The 26,495-nt window shown below is 35.9% G+C and overlaps 2 protein-coding genes across 7 annotated transcripts; both read right to left on the bottom strand.

Annotated features, from left to right (window-relative positions):
• sigirr (single immunoglobulin and toll-interleukin 1 receptor (TIR) domain) lies at positions 1 to 10,450 on the bottom strand. 3 transcript variants are annotated; one of them, XM_053491249.1, is made up of 9 exons: positions 10,248 to 10,450; positions 4,896 to 5,066; positions 3,528 to 3,655; positions 3,212 to 3,352; positions 2,944 to 3,087; positions 2,656 to 2,758; positions 2,306 to 2,456; positions 1,664 to 1,841; positions 1 to 1,452 (listed from the first exon to the last, which is right to left on the bottom strand). In XM_053491249.1, the coding sequence occupies exons 1-9, from the start codon at positions 10,328 to 10,330 to the stop codon at positions 1,286 to 1,288; spliced, it is 1,266 nt and encodes a 421-aa protein (XP_053347224.1). In that variant the 5' UTR covers positions 10,331 to 10,450; the 3' UTR covers positions 1 to 1,285. The 3 variants fall into 3 exon arrangements, with proteins under 3 accessions (XP_053347224.1, XP_053347223.1, XP_053347225.1); XM_053491248.1 differs by having other exon boundaries at positions 4,896 to 5,106; positions 10,248 to 10,434; XM_053491250.1 differs by lacking the exon at positions 3,212 to 3,352 and having other exon boundaries at positions 4,896 to 5,106; positions 10,248 to 10,434.
• A 2,428-nt stretch (positions 10,451 to 12,878) lies between these two features.
• LOC128542303 (anoctamin-9) lies at positions 12,879 to 24,920 on the bottom strand. Of its 4 annotated transcripts, XR_008365660.1 has the most exons (25): positions 24,720 to 24,920; positions 23,476 to 23,553; positions 23,246 to 23,371; positions 23,011 to 23,150; positions 22,866 to 22,915; positions 21,341 to 21,408; positions 20,909 to 20,988; positions 20,692 to 20,826; positions 18,918 to 19,011; positions 17,731 to 17,791; positions 17,569 to 17,651; positions 17,359 to 17,463; positions 17,005 to 17,172; positions 16,771 to 16,807; positions 16,583 to 16,694; positions 16,402 to 16,459; positions 16,169 to 16,266; positions 15,360 to 15,556; positions 15,113 to 15,265; positions 14,882 to 15,029; positions 14,652 to 14,771; positions 14,443 to 14,536; positions 14,114 to 14,226; positions 13,812 to 13,984; positions 12,879 to 13,472 (listed from the first exon to the last, which is right to left on the bottom strand). XR_008365660.1 is itself a non-coding variant. In XM_053512392.1 (24 exons), exons 1-24 carry the CDS (start codon positions 24,747 to 24,749, stop codon positions 13,421 to 13,423), a joined length of 2,400 nt encoding a protein of 799 aa, XP_053368367.1. In that variant the 5' UTR covers positions 24,750 to 24,919; the 3' UTR covers positions 12,879 to 13,420. The 4 variants fall into 4 exon arrangements, 3 of the variants coding, with proteins under 3 accessions (XP_053368367.1, XP_053368368.1, XP_053368369.1); XM_053512392.1 differs by lacking the exon at positions 13,812 to 13,984 and having other exon boundaries at positions 24,720 to 24,919; XM_053512393.1 differs by lacking the exon at positions 13,812 to 13,984 and having other exon boundaries at positions 16,583 to 16,598; positions 24,720 to 24,919.
• Between the last annotated feature and the right edge of the window lie 1,575 nt (positions 24,921 to 26,495).

Below are 26,495 nucleotides of genomic sequence, written 5' to 3'. Positions count from 1 at the left end.
TTATTTTTTTTCAGTGTCTTTTTCATGCAGTCCAACCCTGTGTACAGAGAAGCCCTGCTTAAGCCCTGCGTGGACAGGACTTCCAGCTGGTGGACCACTGACTAGCTGTGTGTGCTTTGGAGAGTACTAAAAAGGACTCTGCTGTGTAAACACAAGCTATGTTTGATGTGTGTCCTGTGATGAGTTTGTGTGATATACACTACAAGGCATTGTATGCACTATATACATTGTACACTGTACACTGCAGAGTGTGACATACAGTATAGAAAAGCCATTTAATACACAATCATAGTTATATGCTACAATTGCAGGGTCATAACACATGTTTGACCATGTTTTTTTATGACTGTGGGAATTTTGTGTTCAACATGATGAACCCACTTAAATACTCTCAGCTTTATTCCAGCAATGTATTGAATAAAATTGTATTAATATTATTATCAATTTCAGTATTCATTTCCAGTGCTGCCATCTGCAGTTTAACATGGGAAACACTTGCACATTGTTTAAATGTGTGTCTATTTATCTTTTGCCTCATCTTTTGAGGCAGACAATGCATGGAGATTTGCAAGTTAGACAAAAGCATGCTGGTTATCCGGTCGTCAATATACTTTAATGATTTCGTTCGAAAAGGATTAGTCAGTTTAGTTGTTCATGCACTTCACAAGACTGTACAAAAGCACACAGGCTGGCCATCAAAAATGTAAATCTAATTCAAATAAAGCCTGACACACTTCTACAATTGGTTCTTAAAACCGAGTATGTAAATCATTGTGGCGGGGGGTTGACCGTTTAAGATCAGGTGTCTTGCTATAGTGTGCTATCGAAAATAACACGAGAAGGACCTGAAATGCCTTGTAACAACAAATGGCCCACAAAATAAATTCATTTGGAAACAGTTAATTGAAGTATATACAAATATAAGAGCTATGTACAAGAACTACTGAGAAATTTTAGCAATATTTTGCACTTCGACACTTTTGCAGTAAGTTTGTTGCTGAAAGACAGGTAAGTGCAAGCAAAAGGTGTGTGCAATACTGCTGTATCACTACTAGTTAACATAATTATAAATATAAGACTTTTACATACAAGTAATCAAAATGGCACCAGTTTAAATTTAAAAAAAAAAGTAATGACTTAGATGTTGTGTGTTTTAAATAAACTTAAGCCCTTGTAAAAGACTTTTCTAATCGTGTTAAATCAAGCTTCCAAAAATGAAAATTTTTTTGAAACATAAAAAGCATGACCACAAGTTGGAGTGAAAGAGGAACAATGTGCTTCAGGTTCAAATGTCATCAGTAACCAGACAGTAAAAATCTGTTCGGGCAGCATAGCTCCTAGAGCCCAGATCAGAAACATCAATCTCAGAGGTTTTGGCTTCAGTCACTGGCTCAGAAGATGTTGGCAGAACTTGGTCCCTGGACATTGCTTTATAGATGGGGAACCGTATCCCTATGGGAGAACAGAGAAGTGGACTGAAATAATATATGGCATTGCATATTATTCTGGAACATAGAGAAAGTTTCGTTAGCCTAGGCATATGTATGAACGAAAACTACACGAGGTACTGTCTTGTAATATGTAGTGTGTCTGAGGGGTAGAATACCAAGGTAAAATCAAAAATGTGAGCGATCAGCAAATGAATCAGCACTCATGTTCTTACCCAGATCTCCTGCAGGGTCTGGATCAGGTGTGCAGTCCAGATAGTCTGGCTGTACAGTGAGCATGGGGTCCCTATCCCCCTGAAGCAGAGTCTGGGGGTCTCCAATCAACTCACTATGAAACATCACCTTACGGGGCATGGCCAAAGCTAGTGCCTTCCAAAATCCAGATGATGGGGCCTGTGAATGATGTGTGTGTATATACAGTATGATATTTATATGTTTATATATTTATATATTTATATTTGTAGGCATGATATAGTAGATCTGGATAACCCTAAGCAACCTGATATTTTAGATCAGATAGCCTCAAACCTTATTAGTATAAGACCTTTTTTTAGACATTATCCTATAGAGTCAGATCAGTTTCATATTTCACACAATTTATTAATCTTTTAAGTAATACAACAAATATAAACGTTACCTGACATTTATCTGTGAAACATGAAATGGGTCTGACTCCATAGCATTACTGCAACTCCCTGCCACCCTCACTGACACAATTATTTCTAATCTGCAAATAGAAGATATGTGTTGCCTTTCTGATAATATTTTAACTAACATGCACAGGATGGCCATCTACTGTGGATGAAAAATAATGGCAATCAAAACTACATTGATGTATGTAATATGAGAGGGCTCACAATGGAATGTGCTCCCCAAATAAGAGTTGTGATTCGTCCTTGGTGATCTCGTAAATGCTGACAGATGTCCACATTAATACTCTTCTTCTGAGACTGAAAGACAATGAAGATGGGCTTCCGACACAGCTCCATCAGGTGAAATAAACCCTGTCTAAAAGCAGATCAAAACCTTAGACCAACTGAAACAAATGAGTAAATTCTCTCTTCCCTGTTAAAAAGAAAAAGAAATTATCTATTTAATTCTTTGTTTGCAATAATAATCAAAATCCGATATCAAAAACAGAATTTAAATTTAAATTGCATTATCCTTAGCCATTATACACATGTCACAGCAAAGCATTCATTTGTACCTGAAGTTAGAAGTGCACCACTCCTGCTGTAGATACCCCTGTGACAACACTACGATGAGCCGCCGGCAGCGACTAATGTTCATAAGTAACTCTGCAGATGGCTCTGAGGACAAAACCCACACACAAAACTAAGCAAAATAAAAATATATAAGATAATAACACCTATGCAGTAGCTGTAGTATAGCGTTAACTTTATGTACATATGTAACATAGTAAACATAAATCAATTTGTCTAACCTAACGAGGACAGTGAGGCATTCTGTTATTACATTCCTAAAGGGGATATACCTGCTCCAGGGAGGATGTTTGTGTCATTAAGAAGTAACTTGTACCCACACTTATTCTCCAGCTGAGGTTTTAGAATAAAATTGACAAACTTATGGTCATTCTCATCATTTATATACGAAATGTAAGCGTCATATATTTTGCCATCTGTATGGGAAAAAATAAACATAATGATCATTGACACGCTGAAATGTATGTTGTTATAAACCTTTTTCTTGAAAAGAATTTTTTTTATTAAAAAACATTATCCATCATTTTTTTTTAGACTTACCATTAATTTCATATTCCCCATATGAGTTTTTATACCAGAGTTTGAAGTTGAGATGACATTTTGAATACACTACAGCAGCCAAGACTAAGATTATAAACAAAACCAGAGATGCCAACACTGCACTTGTGTGATTGGGAAAAGCTGGGGGCAAAATGTCATAATTAGTATTATATACATGTACACAAGAACTTTAAAATGGATTAAATGCTGCATATTCTATGATAAACTAAAAAAACAGACCATATTAAGCAGCCATTACCAGCATCTGTATTGGGCTATCATCATCAATGATAAAAACAAGTATGTGAGATCTTACTTGTCTTTTGAAGCCTAAAGGTTGTTGTACTATTCCATATTTCACATGAGTAGAGACCAAAATCTGACTTATCCTTAAGGCTTACAGTCAGAACACTGCTTAACATCAGCTGGTCTTTTCCTGTGGACCTGTGAAAATCAGTTAAAATGTCATTTTCTACACCTAGTCTAGACATTATATGTATTTAATTTATTAGTCCATTTCAGAACAGCACAGTATTGTATGTGCACCCTTTTTTCATTTCTTTTTTTTCTTTATATGTATAAAAACTTTGTCACACATGTTTATTTTATAACTTCACTGTTAAGTCAGTACAAAAAAAAGGAAAATCTGATTTCCAAACATAAGTATTCCTTAGTTAAAAAAAAAAAATCTTACATGAAAGTGTCTGTAGGCCAGAAAAAAGCAGCATATTATGTAAAAGGCCTCTTTAAAAAAAAAGCTTTTGGTTTTGCATGTATGAAAAAAGAAGCAGGTGTTCTCAGAAGGACTGTGTCTGGTTCTGTTGGAGGTTCACTAAAGCCAAGCAGTTAATTTCCTAATTAAAATGCACAAATTATAACTAAGACTATACTTTAAGCAAAGAGTCATCAGACCAGTTAAAGTCCTTAATGTCCTTAAAGAGAGACAGTTTCATCATGATTCTTGGTAGGTTTTGCAAATGCATTCGATAATACTGTACTTTGTAATAAAAACTTTTCCAGAACAGTTGACCTTCATGTCTTAAAATAACTGACTGTTTTTAATCCCGACAATCTAATCCAATTTATTCCATAAATGTTATTTTATTGTTTTTTACAAAATCCAGGATTGTTCCACTCACTTACTCATCGTCTTTATCCTGTATACAGGGTCACAGGGAGCCTGGAGCCTATCTTAGGAAACTTACTATAGGGCACAACGCGATGTACACCCTGGATGGGGTACCAATCCATAGCAGGGCACACACACACTCAAACACTACAAGCAATTTGGAGGCACCAGTTAACCTAATATGCATGTCTTTGGACTGTGGGAGGAAACCAGAGTACACGGAGGAAACCAACAAAGCACATGCACACAGACCCTAGGTGTGAATCGAATTCGGAACCTTGAGGTGCAAGACAACAATAATAACTACTAAGCCACCATAGTGCCTAGTATTGATCTAGTACAGTATGTAGAAAATAAATCTAAACTTTTGATTGGTACTACAGAAACTTTTTTGAAAACATTCTCTCTCTACAGCAGTTATTTGCAGGTGCCTAAGACACACAGTACTGTATATTAAATATATTTTCGTAGTGCAAAATCTTCTTAAACAAGAAAAGATTTTAAAATGAAAAATTTAGGGTACTATGGGATTTACTTCTTACACATGGCACTCACCACTGTGATGTGTTCTGGGTGAAGTATCCAGTGCTGGGTAGGGGTTCTCCATTTTTGTTCCAATGTAGATGGGCTTTACATTCAATCTCACTGTTGTTATTGAAGTGGATCAGAACAGTGCAGTTCAGTTCAACACTGGAACCTTGGCTTTCCCACACATCTGTTTTCGTGCTGCTGGGCACAAATTGCAGAATTTTGCTACAAAGGGGTTCTGAATATAAAGAACAGTACACATGCATTAACAAGGAGAAAATAGTTCCATGTAAAACTGCACACTTAGTAAAAATAAAATAAAATATATTACTATATAAACTGATAAATAAAATGAATTAAAGAAATTCCTATTCTATTTATGTCCTATCACTGTGTCATTATATATGGTTAGGTCTAGTCCTAATTTAAAAAAATTAGATAAATAAATCTTCATTACATCATCACTAACTCTTTTACTCTATGATATGTATATATGTTACACAAGCACATACAAATTCCCAGGTCATTAACTCTTTAAAACAATGAGCTCTTTGTGAGTCAGGCCTGGCTGAGAATGCACAACCACAGGAGAACAAAGTCAAACCTTATTTTCCAGGTGAGACTGATAGTCATCACTTTTCTCCCAGATCTCTATTCAGTTTCAGTCTGCTGACCCAATTCTGCCCCAGGTTATACTGTGGACAATTCATATATATACAATACTATACTATAATTACTTACAGTATTCACAATCATTAATACTGGTAATTAGTATTTCAAGATTTAATAGAATTTTTTTTAACTAGAAAATGCACAAATCAGCTGTAACAATAAATATCATCTACCTAATGTTGAGTGTGTCTCCAAAACCATTCTGAACCATTGAGGCATGGACTCAATAAGACCTCTGTTCTGTTGTATGTGTAAAGGTGTGCTGTTGTATGTGACACCAAGGTGCAAATTATTCAAGTCCTGCAAGTTCAGGCCGTACACATCGCAGAGATGCTTAATTAAATTTAACTCAAAAATTTAAATTTGGAGGCCAAGTCAACACCTTGAATTTTTGGCATGTTCCTCAAACCTTTTCAAAATAATGTTGCAGTATGGCAGGTCATTATCCTGCTGAACGAGATTACTTTCCTTAGGGAATACTTGATCTGTAACAATTTTGGTGGATACATCATGGTAAAGTACAGAATGGATGCCAGGACCCAGAGGTTTTTTAAATAGACCATTGCACAAAGCATCACAGTGTCTTTCATAACATGCTTTCTTGGGATCTTGGGAATCTATTGCCTAGGTATGTGAGGAACATGCACTTAGCTAATCACGTGATGTTAAAAAACACACACACATGATTCATCTGTAACATCGCGGATTTTGTGACAGGCAAACCCACGGTCAGCTGCTGCATGGGTTTCCAGTCAGGCAGACCTGCGGCCACCCAACCCCCCCAACTCCCCCTCCCCCCCCACCCCCCACCCCCATGCTGTTACTAGGCAACGCCCCCATAATGGCAATTAGGAACAATGCATAACACCTGGACGCATGTCTATATAAACCCCAGAAAAAAAAAAAAAAAAGAAAGAAAGAGGGGGAAAAAGCAGTAGCCGTGTGGATATTTAGCTAGCACCAGGTTGTGGAGCCGGGAGAAACAAAACACTAGATAAATGACGAGAAAATAAATATAAGGAATAGCTCTGTTTCAAGAAAGCACTGGATTTGTGTTTAAGTGTTTTAGTTTCATTAATAAACCCACGTTATCTCAGAACAGGAAAACTTTCCCTAAAAGTTTGCACCAAGCACTTCCGCAGCTCACACACACAGCCTTCCCTCTGACGCTCTGCATAAGGGCTCTGTATATAACGACCTAGCACGCTAACACCACGCACTATGACCAGTCTGTGCCTACGCTGCCAAAGACATTCAAAGACATTCCTATCATAGCCAATAAATAGTTTTTCAGTAATTTGATCTACAGGAGCTTCTCTATAGGATTGGACCCAACAGTCTTTGCTATGCTTGAGTATTAATGAGAATTGGAGAAAAAGGAGAAATTTAAGCTTACGGATGATGAGTGTATACAATGCACACAAGATTTCAGAGAAAAAAAAACACTTTATACAAAAGTGCCTAATTAGCTCGAGTGCTTCTGAAGCTGTGCATATATTGCAGTATAATTAATGGTTTCACTACCACCAGATGAAGACTGTCTAAGTTCAGTTCAGCCTTTATTCTTCACACATACATTACTGCACAGTGAAATTCTTTATTCTCCATATGTTCCAGTTTCTTGTTGGTAGGCAGGGCTCAAGGGCCCAACAGCAACAACCTGGCAGAGCTGGGGCTCGAACCGCTGATCTTCTGAACCGTAACTCAGGGCCTTAACACACTAAGCCACCACCGCCCACATATACATATGTATCCATATGTATAAAAAAAATTTCATTTGTTATCTTTGTTTTAAATAGTGTGTTGTTCTGAGCAACATTTAAACTTATAATTTCAAATTCAAAAAGGATTGTGTAAGACGTGTGTTAACATTCTTTTTGAATGGTGACCAAAATTATGCATATTTATCATGATGTCATATATATATATATATATATATATATATATATATATATATATATATATATATATATATATTATAAAACTATATTTTATGGTGGAAATGTACATAATTACATAGATCTTATATAGCTGACTTATATCTTGTATGCTCAGTCTCTGAGCTTTAAAATCTTAGGAGACAACCTATTTTTTCAGCACTTGGCAGTTTAAAGAATATTTGGAGGGAAAATGTAGACAATAATAAAAATAGTTAAAGAAATTTTATTGGTGATGAATGTCATACAGTAATGTCCATGATATGGGGCTTCACAAAATATGTATGACAAGTAAATGAATGTGCAAGTTTGTGACCATATTCTGAAGATGACTCATCTTCAGCCAATCAGTAAACTTATTAACGATATGAAGATGATTAACGTGTTGACGTGGTGATGTTAACATCTGCTTGTTTTTTGTTAAGTACATTCCATTCTGTACTGCTGTTTTATTATTTGCCTTGTTTTATTTAAAAACTATGCCTGACATTATTTTGTTGATGATGTTTTTCTGTAATATTGCACACCAGTTTTCATTATGAGTACAAGCCTGACCTGACAGTCTATAACTGTGTTGGCCAAAATCTTTTACATTTTTTTTAACCTTCTTCCAAAAGTGAAGAAATTTGGATTTCAGTGCTGGCATCTGGAAAGAGAAACTGAGACTTGTAAGGGTGTGCAAGTATCTCTTTTGTTTGACATTAGTGTGTGACGCACCCAGGAATCACATTTTTTTAAGCTTCTGGTTGGGCAACATGGCTTTGTGCCACCGTTGTTTTATGGTTAGGTTATATCGCCACCTTTTGGTCTGACATGCTATTGACAAAATGTTTATGCCTTTTTAATGTGGACGAAAGCATTTTTAACATGAGGGAAACCTTGTTAAAAAATGACCTGTATGTGTATTCTGTAAGACTGAGCTGCCCCTCCTGGCAGTCATTGGCCAAAATGTATTAAATCTCCACACCATGATAGTCTGTCTGATTCCTATCTATCTGTCTGATAGTCTGTCTAATCCTATCTATCTGTCACTGGCCACATTCCTTATGTGATTATAACACATTATTTCTATTAAGTACATTCACTGCAAGGACTCAGTAAGACTCACTGATTACAAGTTTACTTACAATATTAAAGCCATGAGCTTAAAGCTAAATTTATTTATTTTTAAATGACTGTTAAGACCAAGAGTCAACAGTGATCAAAATTATTCTGTTTCATTGTCTTCATAAATAGCATAGAAGATGCTTAAAACATTTGGTATTTGTAATTTTGCACTTATTGTAAAAGCAAAGACAAATGATGTTATAATGTACAAAGAATATTTTTTGTCAAATCTACAAGTGGACCTACACATTGTCTAAACAGTATTGTACACAACTGACTGCATACTGCTTTAAGGTAATACAATGGTTACAAATTGAATGTTCAAGAGACCTGGCACTCTAAGGCAAACTCAGCACAGGATGCACAGGATGGCAAAATAAAATATGATCAAATATGGTGTACATAAAAAAAGTAAAACTCTTTTTTTACATTTACAATTTTTACATGTTGTCAAAGCAGATATACTAAACTGTCTGAGATCTAGTATATACAGTGTATACTCCCGACTTTTTTCTGAGAGCACATGTTTGAGATCATATCATATGAGTGCAGAAGCAGTACAGAATGTAATAGGAAAAGGGAAGTTTGTTTGCACTGCTAACATGCTCTAAGCATGGTTCAATAACTTTCTAATGCTTTACTTTCTTTGTTCCAGAGTAAGGGCTCTGTTCAAACAGTGTTGAGTTTTAAAGTTTGCTAAATGAAAATCATGAAAAGTGTCTGTGGTCTTCCTAAATTTTCTTTTTATTGACTTATATTGATATTTATTAGCTTTGTGTCTTAAAGCACAACATTTACACACTGTAAGCCGTCGACTTCTCTTGCACATTCAGAGATTTTTTTTTTTTTTTTTAAGGAAACAAACATTAAAAAGGTGAGACGCAAGGACACTAACAATGCAGGCAAAACTAGACCTGTGTGCATTTACATTTATTCAAAAAAAGAGCTGAGAATAGGGGGATGGGAAAAGATAATAAAAGAGGGAAAATACATTCGTTGTATTAATGCTTATGCCTTTTATATTTTCGCTAACACACAAGCATTAAGCAAACTTAATGACAAAAACTGGTTTGAACCAGCCTGTTGAATTTCATAGCTAAATTACCATTTGAGTTTGTCAGGTATGCTAACAACAAGATGGTGACAACAGGTTTGACCTAACAATCTAGTTGTTCAGGTAGCATTGAGTGTTAAACATACCATGAACTGAGGCTACAATTAAAAGACAGTATAGCCGTGTGTCTAGTGAGATTTTAAAAAGATCACACCTGCAATAATGTTAAAAATAATAAATATATATTCGTGTGTTGTAAAATCTAGGTTACGATTCTGATCACACGGTGTAGTGCTCCTGTGCAGACACTGATAAACTCCATCATTCATTAACCACTTACAATAGTGTCAGGCACTTACTGTGCGTTCTCCAGCTGCGAAGGTACAAAGGTCATGGTGAGTTTCTTGTTTTTTGTATGTGTTTGTAAGTCAAACACATAATTCATAAATCTTTTTACACCGTAATATTCTTAAACCAAGTAAGTAATATATCATAAATAAATAACGCGCTGGTTGAGTTTGCTTAAGTTTTAGGTTTATTTTTTCACTTCAGGGAAATTGTGAGGATTGAAAGCATTTAAACAGTGCAGAAGAAAAACTTCAGTCTCACCTCCGATCATGAGTGCACATTGGATCCACATTAAACACACGAAGAGACCCGTGTATCCCATCGTGTTTTAACGCCTTCTTCATAAAGCAGCCACACTGACCTTCTCTGTCGTATTCAAATCCAACATGTAAACCAGTTGTATGATTAAAATGATAAGGTAATGTTCATGTAACAGCATAGACCCAGAGACAAGGTGCGCACAGGTTGCGCAGTGAAACTAAAATAAAAAAAAATAAAAAAAAAAGTGGAACCGCGTGACACGTGATATACGTGTACAGCGCGTGCGGTGACCTGGAAACACCCTTTACATGGACAACCTGTTGATATCGACTTTATATAGTTCTGAAACTATATCTAAACTGGCATGTGTTTCTTTTTAGCAAAAACAGCAGCCGTAGGTCAAAGTATTACAGCAAAAAGTTGCCTCAACACTTTGTACTTAATATTGCTTAACTTAATATATTTGTTCAGTAAAATATTTTGCTGTTACTAAAAGGCAGTGTGTTTTTTACTGTTCCTCATTAACAAACAAGCGGGTCTCCCACATCTTACACAATATGTGAAGTTGTTGGCGTGACAATGAGCAATGTCAAGGGTTATAATATCCGATATATTTATATAATGTCACGGTTACGTCTTCCTTTTTCTCACAAGGGGAAACTGAAAGCTCATTCAGCACTGCGGTTAGCGATTTGTGCTGCCAGTGAACCTCCGACTGCTGCCTCTGTTTCATAGCCACATTATGCCACAGCTCACCCGCCTCGTGATGTCATGCCCACTGGACTCGGCTCCTGAGCCACAGTGACACACATCCTACAGTACACTCTCCTCACTTCTCTCCTCACAATTATTTCTATTTCACCTCTTCTTAATTCCCTGTCTTAACTTTAATATTTTCCTTTATCGTTTTATAAAATCACTGTGATTAAGACAGCGTCTCGTGTCTTAATCGGTGAAAATCCGATTTATATATATATATATATATATATATATATATATATCCCTTTTATATATTGAAAATAAGGTTGTAATATTAAAAAAACAAATGCATAACCGTAAAGGGATGAATACTACTACTAATAATAAAAACATCATCATCATAATCTGTTTAGAATACGTCCATAGATCAGAATCATATAGAAAAGAATGTACATGAGAATTCATTTAAACAATTGTTTTTTGGGTCTTGAATCCAACATTTGTACTTTTCCTGTCAGATATGAAAATGGACATATTGTCTAAAGCGGTCATCCCCAAAGGTAAAGCAGCTAAAGCACCTATTTAAGCATGCATCTTAACAAAGCGGAAGCCACTTTTGAAAGCCCACCCAAACCTGTAATCACATGCCTGTGATTTCTCTATAGCAATATATTTTTAGTTTATAAACAGAACAATTCTGTGTTCATATGCCTACGGCAATGCAATGCAAGGTAATTATCCACCTACATACACATGATGTGTAAAGCAACAAATATATAAAGTAAAATGCAAACAGTAACTGGTTAAGCCTGTATTCATACTGTTTGATACAGAACAATAAAAATTATGATGATTCAGCCTTAACAGCTTTCCTTTGGGAATTATTATTATTATTATTATTATTATTATTATTATTATTATTTATGACCGCTCATTAAGTACATATAGAATATGGCTTAGAAATGTCAGATAAATAATAAAAAAAGAATTATGTATTTACTATTGCTTGAATATAGAAAGGCAAAATGCTAAAGGTTTATGACCGTTTAAACAGAAATGATGGCTCTTTATTTCATTTCTGAATAATTCTTTAAAGTCTGATTTCCTGCAGTATTTGTTAAAATAATATGTGACCTATAATAACAGTGGACCATTTATTCAGTTGAAAATATGTTGTAAGAAGCATTTTGGCAAATTGTGTATTAAGTACTCCTGTCTATCTGAGCACACCATTCCTCTGATGTATACTGCTCCATAGCAAAAATGCAATACATTTTCATTTACATCTCAGTTTCTTGTATTGTGTCAGTATGTATGTATATTAATAATGCATGAGGGTACTTGTGCTAGATAGCTACACCAGAGCAAATCACTAAATTTAACAGGTTTGTCTGATCATGTAAAAAAAAAATACAAACAGATATACTTGTTTTTAAAGGCTTAGTTCAGCTTACTTTTTTCAGTTGTTTTCTGATTCACAGGATATACAATAGCTCACTTATTTCGAAACATAAATAAACTAACCAATAAGAAATTTAAAGTAAAAGTATAACAAAATTTAATAGAAATGGAAAGGTCAGTATCAATGCTATGAAAAAAGCTAAATAAACAACAATCAAGATAAAATCCACAAAATTATTAATGTCTTATAACAATCAATAGCTAGAGATACATATGGTTTAGATGCTTTTTCTATATAAAACATTGTGCAATACTGATAAGGCCAAAAGCGTATTTGGTAAAGCTACCTCTTAAAACTGGTTAGCTTCCACAAAATCTTAAAACAGGTGCTGGTTTTAACCCTGAAGAAACTGTTGATGTATGTAATTACAGACCCATTTCTTTTATACCAGTCATTTTGAAAGCTTTTGAAAAGTTAGTGGATGAACGAATAAATAACACTGAATGTGTTTTTGGACTTTAAAAAGACACTTGGTACTGTAAACCATGAAGTACTTTTATTTAAACAAATTGAGATAAAAAAATAAAAATTTCTGGTTGTAGCCAGGTCTTAGGTTAAAAAAAATATATATTTCAGGTTCTTTATATGTGTACATTTTCCTGAATATTGAAGTACTTGGCTCAAGTTCGTATTGTAATAGAATCTGCAAAATCTAAAAACAATTATAATAATTTATTATCTGCTATAAATATGTAAAAAAAAAAGAAAGAAAGAAAGAAAAAAGTAAGAAGAAGAAATCATTTGAAAACAGATTTTGTGTTTTCAGTCTAGAAAAATAAGATGTCTACGTTTTTTTTTAAACTGTTCTAAAATGTAGTGGACTATTGAAAAAACAAAGATAGTGTGATTAACTTGGCAAATAGAATCAGTAAGTCAGTAACTTAACAGCTGTGCACAGCAACTTCATCTGTTCTGCTCCTGGAATTAGGATCATGAATCGGTTCCCAATCGTTTATCCTGATGTGGATGTATATTTTTCTGTTTTCTGTTATAAAGAATCCACTGAAGTTTGTCACTTATACTTGAAATGTTGTTGTCCCGGGAATAATGGAAATCCATTAATTCTGTAATGAGAACATGTATTTAGTTTAGCTAACGTTAATCCATAAGAGCATACTAGAGGTACAACATTAATATATATATGCCTAAATGTTACTTATTTTATTTTCAACAATTAGATTCATTTAATAAAGAAAAAGTTTGCAAGCAGTAAGCAGCCGAATTTGTTGACTATACCGCTACATAATGATACCAGGATTAAGGATTAATTTTCTCCCTAATTTTAGTCGTGTCCGATTCCTCTCCATCTCTAGGGGGCTCCACATTAAGGCTACTACTATGACTCACTCAGGAGAGCCGAAGACTATCACGTGTTTCCTCTGAACCACGCGACGCTCACGCACCTTTGGGGGCGGCGTAACACACTCAGAGGACGGCGCTATCCGCTCCTTCCGCTTGCGTGAGCTCACAGACGTCCCTGGCTGGCTGTAGAGCTGTGATTAATGTGGGAGCACAAAGTAGCCTCTCATCCCTCCTCTCTGAGAGGTCGGCCAATCAGCTCTCTCTAGACCTCCGTCTGCGAGAGGTTACATCATCACTAGGGAATCGAACTCGCGATCCCCGAATAATAGGGCGAGCACTTTACCACTGCGTCACTAAGTTATAAAAACCTATCCTATATAAAGTTTTTATTTTGTTGACTCACCGGAGCTGTTCTTTCAGTTGTCCAAGCTTGTCTTGCAGCCTCGTATTTTTTACCTCTAAGGGAGAAGTGGGGACAAACCACCCTGCGATGCACTTGCACATCACGACCACATGCTGCTTAGACAAATGTCCATTACAATTTGGGAAAGAAGAGAAATGGACTAACACACTCGGACTAACACATTGTAGCATTTACAGTGCATTTACACATGCATTGTAAATCAAAAATGATTATTAAAAATGAATATGACCAAAATCTAAATGCATATGTTACTCCTATATGATCCGTTCATTGTTAATATAATATATTAATTATATGTTCTTTAATACCTCAAAAAGAATGACGAAGGCAAAGCGAACTGCCTGAATGACCCAAAACTGATGGGTCAATGTGTAGTCATCCTTACTCCTATAACTTCTATAACTAAAAAAAATAAAACCAATACACATCTTAAATAGATGATGTTTATAATACAATTGAATACCATGATACAGGAAAATTACTCATTACTCATTACTCATTAAAGATGCACCAGTACCTGCAGTGTGTCACCTTCCTGTCCATATGAATGAGTTGCTTGGTTACAAAGTCTTTTTTGATGTTCTCATCATTTGTGTAAGCAATAGATAAAGAATTATTAATATAGCCAGACATGCATCTGTGTGAGAGAGAATGAGTGAACAGTATGATAATGATGAGCTGATCCTTGCTTGGCAACTACAGTATTCTTTGTAATATAGTGTAGAATATAGTGTGTGTTTCACATACTCAACACCACTAGTACTGGAATTAGCACAGGGTCCATAGTGGTATCGATACACCAACCGTGGGATAAAATCAGATGATATGCCAATGACCAGCCCATTGGCAATGACAGCTAGCACACCAATTGTTTCCAGCACATCTGTCCAAACCCCTACAACGTTCACATGCTGAATGGATAAGCAGAATTTAACTGGAACTTACAAAGACAGTTTAATATATTTCTTCTGTTCTTACCAATGTCGTTAGTCTTCCTAGGCACCAGCCTTCGCTCCAGACGCAACATTTTAATGGCATCCAATCTGATTTCAATGATATTGTTAAGCAGAGCAAGCAGAGGAGCGAGGGGAAATGCAGCCACAAAGATGGTGGTGAAACTGAACTGGATTACTAAGAAGAGGAAAAATAAATACAGAGACTTTCACAAAGCAAGTACTGAAAAAGTGAGTTATTCCATGGTGTTTCTTTAAAAACGTGACTGTACCCATTTCTAGGAATTCGTTAAAGAGGCTAAAGGAGTCCACATTATTGAGGTCAAAGTTCCAGAGCAAGTCCCTAAGTTTACAGTTGTCACACAGATCAGTGCCTCCTGTGCCCTGCACACAGTTCTTCTCCGAACACCATCGGACCTTCTTCCTCATATTACGACTCTGTCGCCTTTTTAGCCAACCTTTGAACCAACTGTGGAGAGAGTAAATAGCTTATATATGGAATTACTATTAAATATCACTTGATGGCTATCTGCCATATGTTGGTCATTTATTAGTCTTATATACCACTACTGTATTTCAAGCATAAACTACATTGGTCTGTTGGATACCTAAATCTGAATGAAGCCTCACAAAAATTACCTTTCAATTTGTAAAAGTTTAAAACTACATAATTGTGACACTTACTCCAAATGCCTTTAGGTAATACATCTTTACTTATTTGCTTATTTGAACTTATTTGATTTTCCAAAGTCATTTAAACTTATTTGATTTCCCAACATTATTACCATATTGAATTGCATGTTACTGTATGTTGCCAAGAATTAAAACATATCCTAATTTAAAGATGTGTTTTCAGCCGTAATCGATATAATAATTATGACAAAATGAAAGGTCTTTTACAATTTGTACTCCACATTATGTTAAAATAATAAAAAATTGGCACGTCTATTCTAAAAATGTGTGAAGATAAAACAAACAAATATAAATTTATATATTTTATAACTGACAAGTGACTAGAGACCCTTTTTCCTAAAGAATGATACGTTTTATATAGGTTAACAGTTTAAAAATGCCAACTTACGGGCCTGAAAACTCAAACACGTTGCCAATGAACTGTTTAAGCAACATGATGATGGCCATCTGAATGAACAGGTCAGTAAGACATCCACTAGGATGACACTAAACACAAGAAACTGTCATACTTGGTAAAGACTCAACATTAGTTTGTTCAGCTTGATTTTAAAAGTATACACATTAACTTTTAATTAAATCTTAATAATCAGTCTATTATATCACTAGATATAATTAAGTCACCTCTTCTAATCTCCAGATTTTAGCTATCCTTACATATCCACCTGGATATCCATTTATCCTGCAATAAACAATACAAAATGAATTACTGTAATTTATCTACTAATCTTTCTGAATAGATGCTGGTCATCACCAAAATATTACAAAAAAGTTCTCATAAGGTCATTCAACTTTGTCTTCTTACCTGCCGAGAAAGAATGCTGTGTAGATAAGTGAGGAAAAAAGAGTAAAGAACTGGAAAGTGAACATCTTCACCGTAAAGCTCCTTTCAACAGCAGCATGTGAATGCACCTTCTCTACAAAATCAAGGTATAAATGAACCAATGAACTTAGTTATACTTAATATATTATCAGAGTATCTTTTCCAACTACCTAATTCACATAACTTCAATGCCACTCTGCGATTGACCTGCCGAGAAACAAAACAACGAAAAGAAAGAGTGTAATTGGTGTGGTTTACTAGACAGTGGATGATAAAATACTTCTTTAAAGCTAAATTACCTGTTAGACATACAGGTAAGGCTTTAGTCCTATTATACGATATAGGTTTTTATTGTGATGCTAAAATAGAAATAATTCAATGAAGCTTTTTTTTTCTTGTTTTACCCAAGTCATGATGGTTATTGTGAGGTAGTGCAGCACTGCTCCAAGCATCAAAGCCACTGTGTAGCTGTTTTCACTAAGAAAAGGCAATTGTTCTTGCTTAGCAAACTCCACACTGGCTATTACCCTGAACACCACAAGGGCATGAGCCAATCCAATGATCAGCAGCAACTGTGAACATGCACACACACACACACACACACACACACACACCACCATGCATTGTATGCAATTATATAATCAGCTCAGAAAAGACTTTCAACATAGAACTCTTGCTTCAAATGCATGTACCTGCGTTATGACTAGACTTTATGTACTTTGATAGTTTAAAATCCCAAGTTAGTGAGATATCCTCACCATGAGTGTCATTAGCACCATTACTAGCGTATTGCGCAGGTATGAGTGACTGAACTTCACTGACTTGCAGTTGGGATTATTCACTATCTCCAGTATTAGTTCCTCCTGCATAAAAGTAAAGAATCGGTTAATACTTATTCGCTGCACTAATTGTTGAGGCCACTTTATAATGTATAAAAAAAAAGAAGAGCCTTGTTGGGTCATGCATACCTCTTCTTCACACCAGTCAAAAACCTTCCACTCGCAGACATATGAGGCTGTGTGGCGCTTCCAGAATTCTAGAAACACAGTAGCTAAAAGAAATAGGAGAACTTATCATAGTGTTCAACCTGCTAACAGAAATGCTATAATGGTTTTAAAAACTAATCTTACCCCAGACTGCCATGAACATAGCAAATGCGACTGTTCCTTCATTGTCAAATAATGTGCTCAACTGCACAAAGGGAAAAAGATAAAACATAACATTGAAGCCCTTAAATCTAAGTCTCTGACCACTAACCAAGTACAAATCCCCTTCATTTCATGGAGAGTTCCATCCATGTGCTTAAGTATGTTTGTAATCCATGATTGTTCTAAAACCCCTAAAACCAAGGCTTTAGTAATTAAATTTTTTTTTAACAAAGTCTCTCAATTTTTACAAGCTCAAGTAATTGAACAACCATTAACATAACCAAATTTCGACATTCTTCCTTTGAGCTGTTTCCCCAGACCTTTACTGCAGGTGCCTTCTGTTGCTGCTTGTTTCTGGCTCTTTATGCCTTCAGGTTAGTCCAGGTAATATCAGGTCAGAATATTGCTTTTCCTTAAGAAACTACTGGATTACTTTAATTCCATGTTTTCCCCAATGTCCATTATGGTATGCTTTGATTGAATTATCTAAATTTTATATTTTATATAAAAAACAATCTGTCTTTTCTGTGCTTAAGTGTAATCAGTAGATTGTATCTTGAGATAAACCCACTGTATGTACTGTACAATCACAAAGGTGTCTATTGATTCTAGACTTTAAATAATAAACCCACCTACCTTATCCAGAGTATTATTGCAACTGAGAGGTTTTTCTACATAAAGTGAAGAAATCTGCAATCACTTACTTTAGTTATCCTATCCAAGCCTATTGATGTCGCTAAGCTCACCACTGCATTGCTTCTTTTAAGAATGTACCAAATTGTTAACCTCTGAATTTGTAATCTTTCTCTCATACTGTAGGTCTGTTTTGTTTGTTTAGCCCACGACTGACTACTTCATGTCACTTTATTAATTAATGGATTAAGTGTGTCCATGAACAGCTATTAAATACAAATTCAACACTTGCAATTAATCTGTCCCCTTAATTTTCATGAAATAATAAGAAGGGTCACATCTGGCCATGAATCTGCTTAACAGTCGATTGTCCAATTACGTTTGAGCCTATAAAGGAGAGAGTTTGTAAAAAAAAATTAATAGTTGTAATGACAATATTTTTTTTTACTAAATCTGAAGGGGGAAAAATCTGTCTGAATACCTATGGACCTAACTGTATAACAATGTGCTTATATTTTGATTTCATGTGAGAATACCTTTGCGTATGTGCATGTATCAGACAGCCGCCAGACCTTACATGGCTTATCGCACAGTGGACACATTATAGTGTCTGAGTCACACACCTCATTTCTATGACACACAAAATACAGACAATATTTGAAATATAAAAAACTAATAAATGAAAATCCTATCAAAAGAGTCTATGGATGATATGATTATAAGTTAATGTTTTGTGAGTGAGAGCTTAGTATTGGAAGTGTTACATATGCCCATGCATTAGTGTAAAGGTAGGCATCAAACAGGTTTGTAGCTGCACATTTCTGTATGTAGAATATTTCAACCCTTTTTTATTTTTTTATTTCGATAATTACAGCTTACAGCTGATGAAAAAAATCCTATATATTACGATGTTGGAATACCTCCTAATATCAATTTAAAATGATTTACAATAGAGGAATTCTTGAAAACATGTTCACTTATGCACTCAATAATAATAAAAAGCTCATCTGTATTGTTAAGTCTGTTACTCATCTTTCTCTTAGCAATAGCCCATAGATTCTTTGTTAAACATTTGGTGGTTGTTTTGTCGTTGTACTTGATGACTTGAGTTAATTTTTACAATCATAAAAAGTATCTGCCATTACTGTTGCACTTGTATCAGGAATACCAGTGGTTTCATGTCCTTCCACATAGGTTTAGATTATAAAGTCTGTAAGTCTGTTGAAATGCCTTTATTTTGAGTGCTTCAACAGAGTGCTGACAAGTTCCTCTTTTCCTGTACAAGTTTATGTTTAAAAGGCCAAAAATCGATTTCTGATATCTCTCATTTCCTTCGGTCAGGGGAAGATAACTTAAGGGCATTTGTGTGGGGTACTTTATAATCTAAACCTATGTGGTGCATTTCAGAATGTGGTTTGCTAACATTTACTTGCTCTGTGAATATACAGTATGCCTAGCAGGCCTTCGTAACAATAACATATATATACAATAACAATAATCATAACAATTTAAATGAACTGCTGCCAAAGAGCATGAACTGTGATTACTTGTTTTACACTGTGGTTTTGAACCACAAACTGTTTTCCAAGTTTTATTTGAAAATGTTTTGCAGTGTATAGTGCAAATAAGATTTTTTTTTTTACTGTGAAATTATGATTCTTTGGCAAGTAATGGTAAGTCTCTAAACACCAATAATGCCATAGTTACGCAGTCAGCAGTGAATGAAAACATGAAAATACAAACATACACACTGTTTGTAATATCAGATTAAATTTAGAATGTATATCATCTTCTTATACTGTGTACAGGGTCACAGAGCGGGGCCTGGAGCATACCCTAATCTGCATATTTGGAAACTGTTGGAAACCCACCAAGCATGGTGAGAACACAAATTCCTTGCACACAGACCCTAGGCGGGAATCAAACCCGGAACCTGGAGGTGCAAGGCAACAGTGCTAACCAATAAGTCACCGTGCCGCCTTAAAAAGTAACAGTTACATAATAGTTTGTGAGAAGGTTTTGGAATGTTTTAAGGAAGATTACTTGCATACTGTACGTAAGCTCAATCATTCCAGCTGTCACAAGCCACGCATGCCTGGATTAGTTTTACTACAATGTATGTTTACCAAGCTTCACTTCTATGTTTTTCTTTTTTGTGATATTCACAATAATCTAAAAATGCCTGTAAACTACAAGTTTAAAAGCACTATGGATAAAAACCTAAAATGCACTTCTAATAATCAAATCATACAAACCCAACTCATTTGTTGTAGTAATAGTAGTAATAATAATAATAATAAATTAACTTACATCAGAGGGTTGCCTCTGAAGAAAAATAGACCATAAAGGAAGACTATGACGCCCAGGAGAGCCGCAGGGATTAGCAAAAATGTGTACCAGCCCAGCCATAGGAAATACAGAGCCACCTTTTCTCCAAAGTAGTGTCTTTTGTAAACACAAACATACATGTCAGTTTTCAACAGATTTTTAGTTATTAATTTGTAGTGAGAAGATTAATGCACAGTACCTTACATCAGTTACGGGTTGACCATTGAAAGCGGCAGCCCATCTAGCCCAAGTCTTTCTCAGCTCTTTCTGTTCCTCTTTCTTTTGTGGAAATAAAGAAGGAGCATTCTTTGAAGATGTCTTTAACTTTAGATGTCTGCATCTATGTACATCATGAGGTGTCTTCTGATGATCACTATGTAATTTATTATGGATTTCTCTGGATATAGATACCAAGAATAACATTATGATTTCTTCATTTTAGATGGGAAGTATGAGGAGTGTGTGTCCAATGCAATATGGGAAATTTAAGGAAACTGGAACTTCTTCTTTTATATAATAAGTAGTAAAACAAAAAAAAAGGCAAAAATGCTACTAACTACTTGCACCATAGAACACAAGAACTAATAACATTTCTGAATAGGAAGAATACAGCAAACAAAGTAGTTCAAACCTCATGAAGACAAAACTGATCCTGAAAAACATTCTCTTTAATGAGGTCTGACAGATACCCCGGAACACCTGAGAGTCAATTAAAAACAGCCTATTACACAAAAATTATTTCATGTCACTGATTTAGAGTACATTGAACATACACACACACACACACACACACACACACACACACACACACACACACAAACATTGACACGCACAAATTGATTAGCCTTGAAACAAATAACATTACAGTCAACATATCTGATATTGTAGCAATTAAAAAATAATAATAATAAATATATAGGTGGTATAGTAGTGTTGTGGTTAGCACTCCAGCCTCATGCCTCAACAGAATTGGTGTTTCAATCCTGACTCAGGTCTGGGTGTGTTGAGTTTGTATGTTCTCCCCATTTCATCTGGTTTCCTTCCATTGTCCAAATACATACAGAGTAGGCTAACTGATGTTTTCAAATTGCCTATAATGTTTAAGTGAGTGTATGTATGTGTGCAGTCTTGTGTATTGCCATGGATTGCCACCATGTCCAGGGTGTACCCATCCTAGTGCCCCAAGTCCCCTGGGATAGGCTCCAGGCCTCCCACGCCCCTGTACAGGATAAGTGGTATAGAAGGTGAAAAGGCCAACAATCTGAAACACCTTGGGGGGTAAATATAATGACGCTATGATTCAATAACATGTAGCTTCACCTTTAGCAACAATAAAGTAATTGTTTTGTGTACGTCATTTGGAGAAATGTTGGCCTACTCTGTCTTACAACATTGCTTCAGTTTATTCATGTATGAGGACATTCATTTATGTACAGTTAGAAGCACTATAGATCTCTCCAGATCCATCCCTGAACATTATAGTGGGTTGTGATCTTGACCATTCTGACACTTCTATTTGCTGTTGGGCTTGAGATTTAGTTGCATGAACCAGTACAGCCCAACTTGAAGCTGCTGGGCAGATGACCTTAACATGGTCTCAGTAATATTCGGGTATGAACCACCCCACCCACAACTGCCATGATTGACAGTTGGCATTGGGTAATAAGAGATATGCTGCCATATTCTTTTTTGGGGGAAAGATGTTTCTAACCCTCATCCCATGGAGGCCATACTCCTTCATACACATTTTTTAAATTACTCATTAATAAACATAAGAATTTTTATGTGTTGCAGAGGCTTTTGGGTCACATGCTGTAGCTCTTCATGTTTTCTTTATAGCTTATCCATGCAATAAATGATCTGACCCTGTCCTGATAATAATCAAACACTCAGTTTTGAAAACATTATCAACTGTACATATCTCTCTTTCGATCTTGGTATACTGTAAATGTAAATATCAAATTTACATTTTTGGCATTTATCTTGCTATAAATCTGAGCAGTTGAGGATTACCCTGTGACCCTTCTGACCACTCCGGCTTGGATTGCATTAAGCACTGAAACATTTATTGCCCACAACAATGTACAATTGGTCAATTTACTGAATTCCTGGACAGAATAGGCGATTCAGACGCATACACAAAACTTTAAACTTACCATCAGTGTCAATGCTGGTGTGGTGTAGGATGTAGTCTACAATCCGTATCCTACAAAAGGCATCACAGTCATTTGGGAATTAACTAGTTTGACAATGTAGCAAGCCACAGTCTTAAACATGCATGTGTGTGTCTTTGTTGTGTACCTTGTTGATTGTGGTGTATTCCCCTGCTGTTCACAGCTCCAGTTACATCCATCAGTCACTTTAAGCAGATATCTGTATGTCTCGAAGATCTCTTTTGGGGCTGTGATTCCATAAAACACTTTATCATCATGAGCAAGTGTCTGCCATACAAAACATATATTTAGATTAATCTATATTCATCTATCTAAACATATTCATGAACATAACATACAGTTCCAACCCCGTAAATAAACACCGTTATCTGTAAATTCTTGTTCTTCAAAGCTTTTAGGAAATCGCGTTTCTTCCTGGAGCTCTTGTTTGCTATATCTTCATCCATTTCCTGGGCCACCAGGACATAGTCGAAGACATTTGGGGAGTGCTAAAGTGAACGCAGCATTTAAAGTATGTTAAAACCATGTTTTACTTAAATTACCCAAGAGGAATGCACAGAAAAAATTCAAAATACAATGTTGGGGTACTTACCGAAATAAGCGTAGCAAGGCTCCCAGTGCTATTTTCTCTCTTTACCACCCCAATAGCTTCTAACAGTTCAATGCTTCCCTAAAACACCATGAATTCATACAGAATTCCAGTATCATGTTACCAAACATAATCTTTAGTCAACAAAGAACATCAGCAAAAAGCACACAGCACAAGTTACAACTGACTAATGTCTGACCAATAAAAGTACTGTAATTGTCTCTTCTTCTTTGCCAGAAAAGGTAAATAAAGATGGCAATGAGGGCATTGATTAAATGAAAACGAATCTCTTAACAATGAATGGAATGCATAGTATTGAACATAGCATTGTCTGGTATTATGGGAGGGGCATTTTAAAATGAATGACAATTGTTTACTACAACTCTCTACAATTCTGAACAAAACTGTTCTTTAAATAACTTTTTTTGTTGTACAGCAGACATACAAATTCATCACTTTCTCTCGGTTCCTCAGAATTACTAAGAACGACATATGATGAGGGTGGTTTCTTTGCTGACATTATTTTAAACAAGAGAGTTTGCATGCTTTGCTTAGATCTGACATCTGATTAGAAAATGCTAATTCTGGCCAATAAGAAACCTTGCGTCACACTCTGACCCAGACTGAACTTAATAAATATAATTACAGTACTCCGGGTAGAAGTTACAGTAATAGTAACAATGTATCTGTAGACTTAATAACATAGCCCATGTAAAATCCTCTGCACACACAGACAGCTGACAGATCTTTAAGGAAGTAATTTTTAAAATAGACAAGAAAGCGGATAGCTCAGTGGTTAAGACATTGGACTACGGTTCGGAAGATCCCAGGTTCAAACCCCACAACCACCAAGTTGTCACTGTTGGGCCCTTGAGCAAGGCCCTTAACCCTCAGATGTGTAATGAGATTGTAAAAAATGTAAGTCACTCTGGATTTTACATATGCCTAAATATAAATCCCTAATTAGGGGGAAAAAAGTATAGGATGAGAAAAATAACATGACGCAAAATGTAACATCAATCCAAGACTAAAGTACCTCTGCTTGGATATAACAGAAAGACTAAGTCTTGTTATTGTTGAGTTGTATATAATCAATAACACAGACTGTTATGTAATTACGGTTTACAGTAACTCTATTGTTCTATAACACTGACTCATCTGCCATGGTGGCTTTTATTTTGCTTAGTTATGTTAAATATGTTAGAATTAGACCAAAACGATACTAAGTGCAGTTCTATCCCCCTCACCTGTCTCTTGTGCTTCATCTTGTTGGCCATCACTCAGTCCAGATCTGATCACTATTCCCACAGTGGAAACAAGTTCGATTTTCGGGAGCAATGCTGTTTGTCCCTCGGCATGAACTTTAAGTCTGAGCCACTATAGCTAACACTTGCCCTAAATAGTGCTTACTTCCGCAGTTACTGACTGACTGAGTGAGTGAGTGAGTGAGAATAAGAATGAGAATGAAACAAATCTCTATGAATGGAATGTCACCTGTCGGCTTGCGTCACGCTTCAGGTAAAAAGTCAAGATTAAACGTTGCCTTAGTAAATATAGAGCGTCTGTGACAAGTGGCTAATGAGAAAAGAGAACATTTAAGCAGTGCTTAATGAAGGAACAGGAACATGTGCGTAAAAATAAGGATTCCAATTGTGTAATAGATTATTTTAAAAGGTTATTACAAATTTCTGACACTTGATGGCAGCAGAGGCTTCGCGTTCAATGCAAAGTCAGTCAGGACACTAAAAGAAACTGTGTTTTCTCTTTATTAGGGGATAATAGGGTTGGGTGTTACAGGATATCTACAAACCCTATTCCACAAACGTTGTACAAATTGTAAATAAAAGCAGAATGCAATGAAGTGGAAGTTTTTCAAATTTCAATATTTTATTCGGAATAGAATATAGATAACATATCAAATGTTGAAAGTAAGACATTTTGAAATATCATGTCAAATATTGGCTCATTTTGGATTTCATGAGAGCTACACATTCCTAAAAAGGTTGGGACAGGTAGCAATAAGAGGCCAGAAAAGTTACATGTACATATAGGAATTGGCTGGAGGACCAATTGGCAACATGATTGGGTATAAAAAGAGCCTCTCAGAGTGGCAGTGTCTGTCAGAAGTCAAGATGGGCAAAGGATCAACAATTCCCCCAATGCTGTGGAGAAAAATATTGGCCCAATATCAAAAGGGAGTTTCTCAGAGAAAAATTGCAAAGAGTTTGAAGTTATCATCATCTACAGTGCATAATATTATCAAAAGATTCAGAGAATCTGGAACAATCTCTGTGCGTAAGGGTCGAGGCCGGAGGACCATACTGGATGCCCGTGATCTTCGGGCCCTTAGACGGCACTGCATCCCATACAGGAATGCTACTGTAATGGAGATCACAACATGGGTTTAGGAATACTTTCAAAAAACATTGTCAGTAAACACTATCTACCGTGCCATTCGCTGTTGCAGGCTAAAACTCTATAGGTAAAAAAAGAAGCCATATCTTAACATGAGCCAGAAGCGCAGACATTTTCTCTGGACCTAGGCTCATTTAAAATGGACTGTGGCAAAGTGGAAAATTGTTTTGTGGTCAGACGAATCAAAATTTGAAGTTCTTTTTGGGAAACTGGGACGCCATGTCATCCTGACTAAAGAGGACAAGGAAACCCAAGTTGTTATCAGTGCTCAGTTCAGAAGCCTGCATCTCTGATGGTATGGGGTTGCATAAGTGCATGTGGCATAGGCAGCTTACACATCTGGAAAGGCACCACCAATGCTGAAAGGTCTATCCAAGTTCTAGAACAACATATGCGCCCATCCAGACGTCGTCTCTTTCAGGGAAGACCTTGCATTTTCCAAAATGACAATGCCAGACCACATACTGCATCAATTACAACATCATGGCTGTGTAGGAGAAGGATCCAGGTACTAAAATGGCCAGCCTGCAGTCCAGATCTTTCACCCATAGAAAACATTTGGCCCATCATAAAGAGGAAGATGCGACAAAGAAGACCTATGACAGTTA

This window comes from Clarias gariepinus, chromosome 2 (genome assembly GCF_024256425.1).
Source record: "Clarias gariepinus isolate MV-2021 ecotype Netherlands chromosome 2, CGAR_prim_01v2, whole genome shotgun sequence".
NCBI classification, from domain to species: domain Eukaryota; kingdom Metazoa; phylum Chordata; class Actinopteri; order Siluriformes; family Clariidae; genus Clarias; species Clarias gariepinus.
This window is presented reverse-complemented; position numbering and strand designations above follow the sequence as displayed.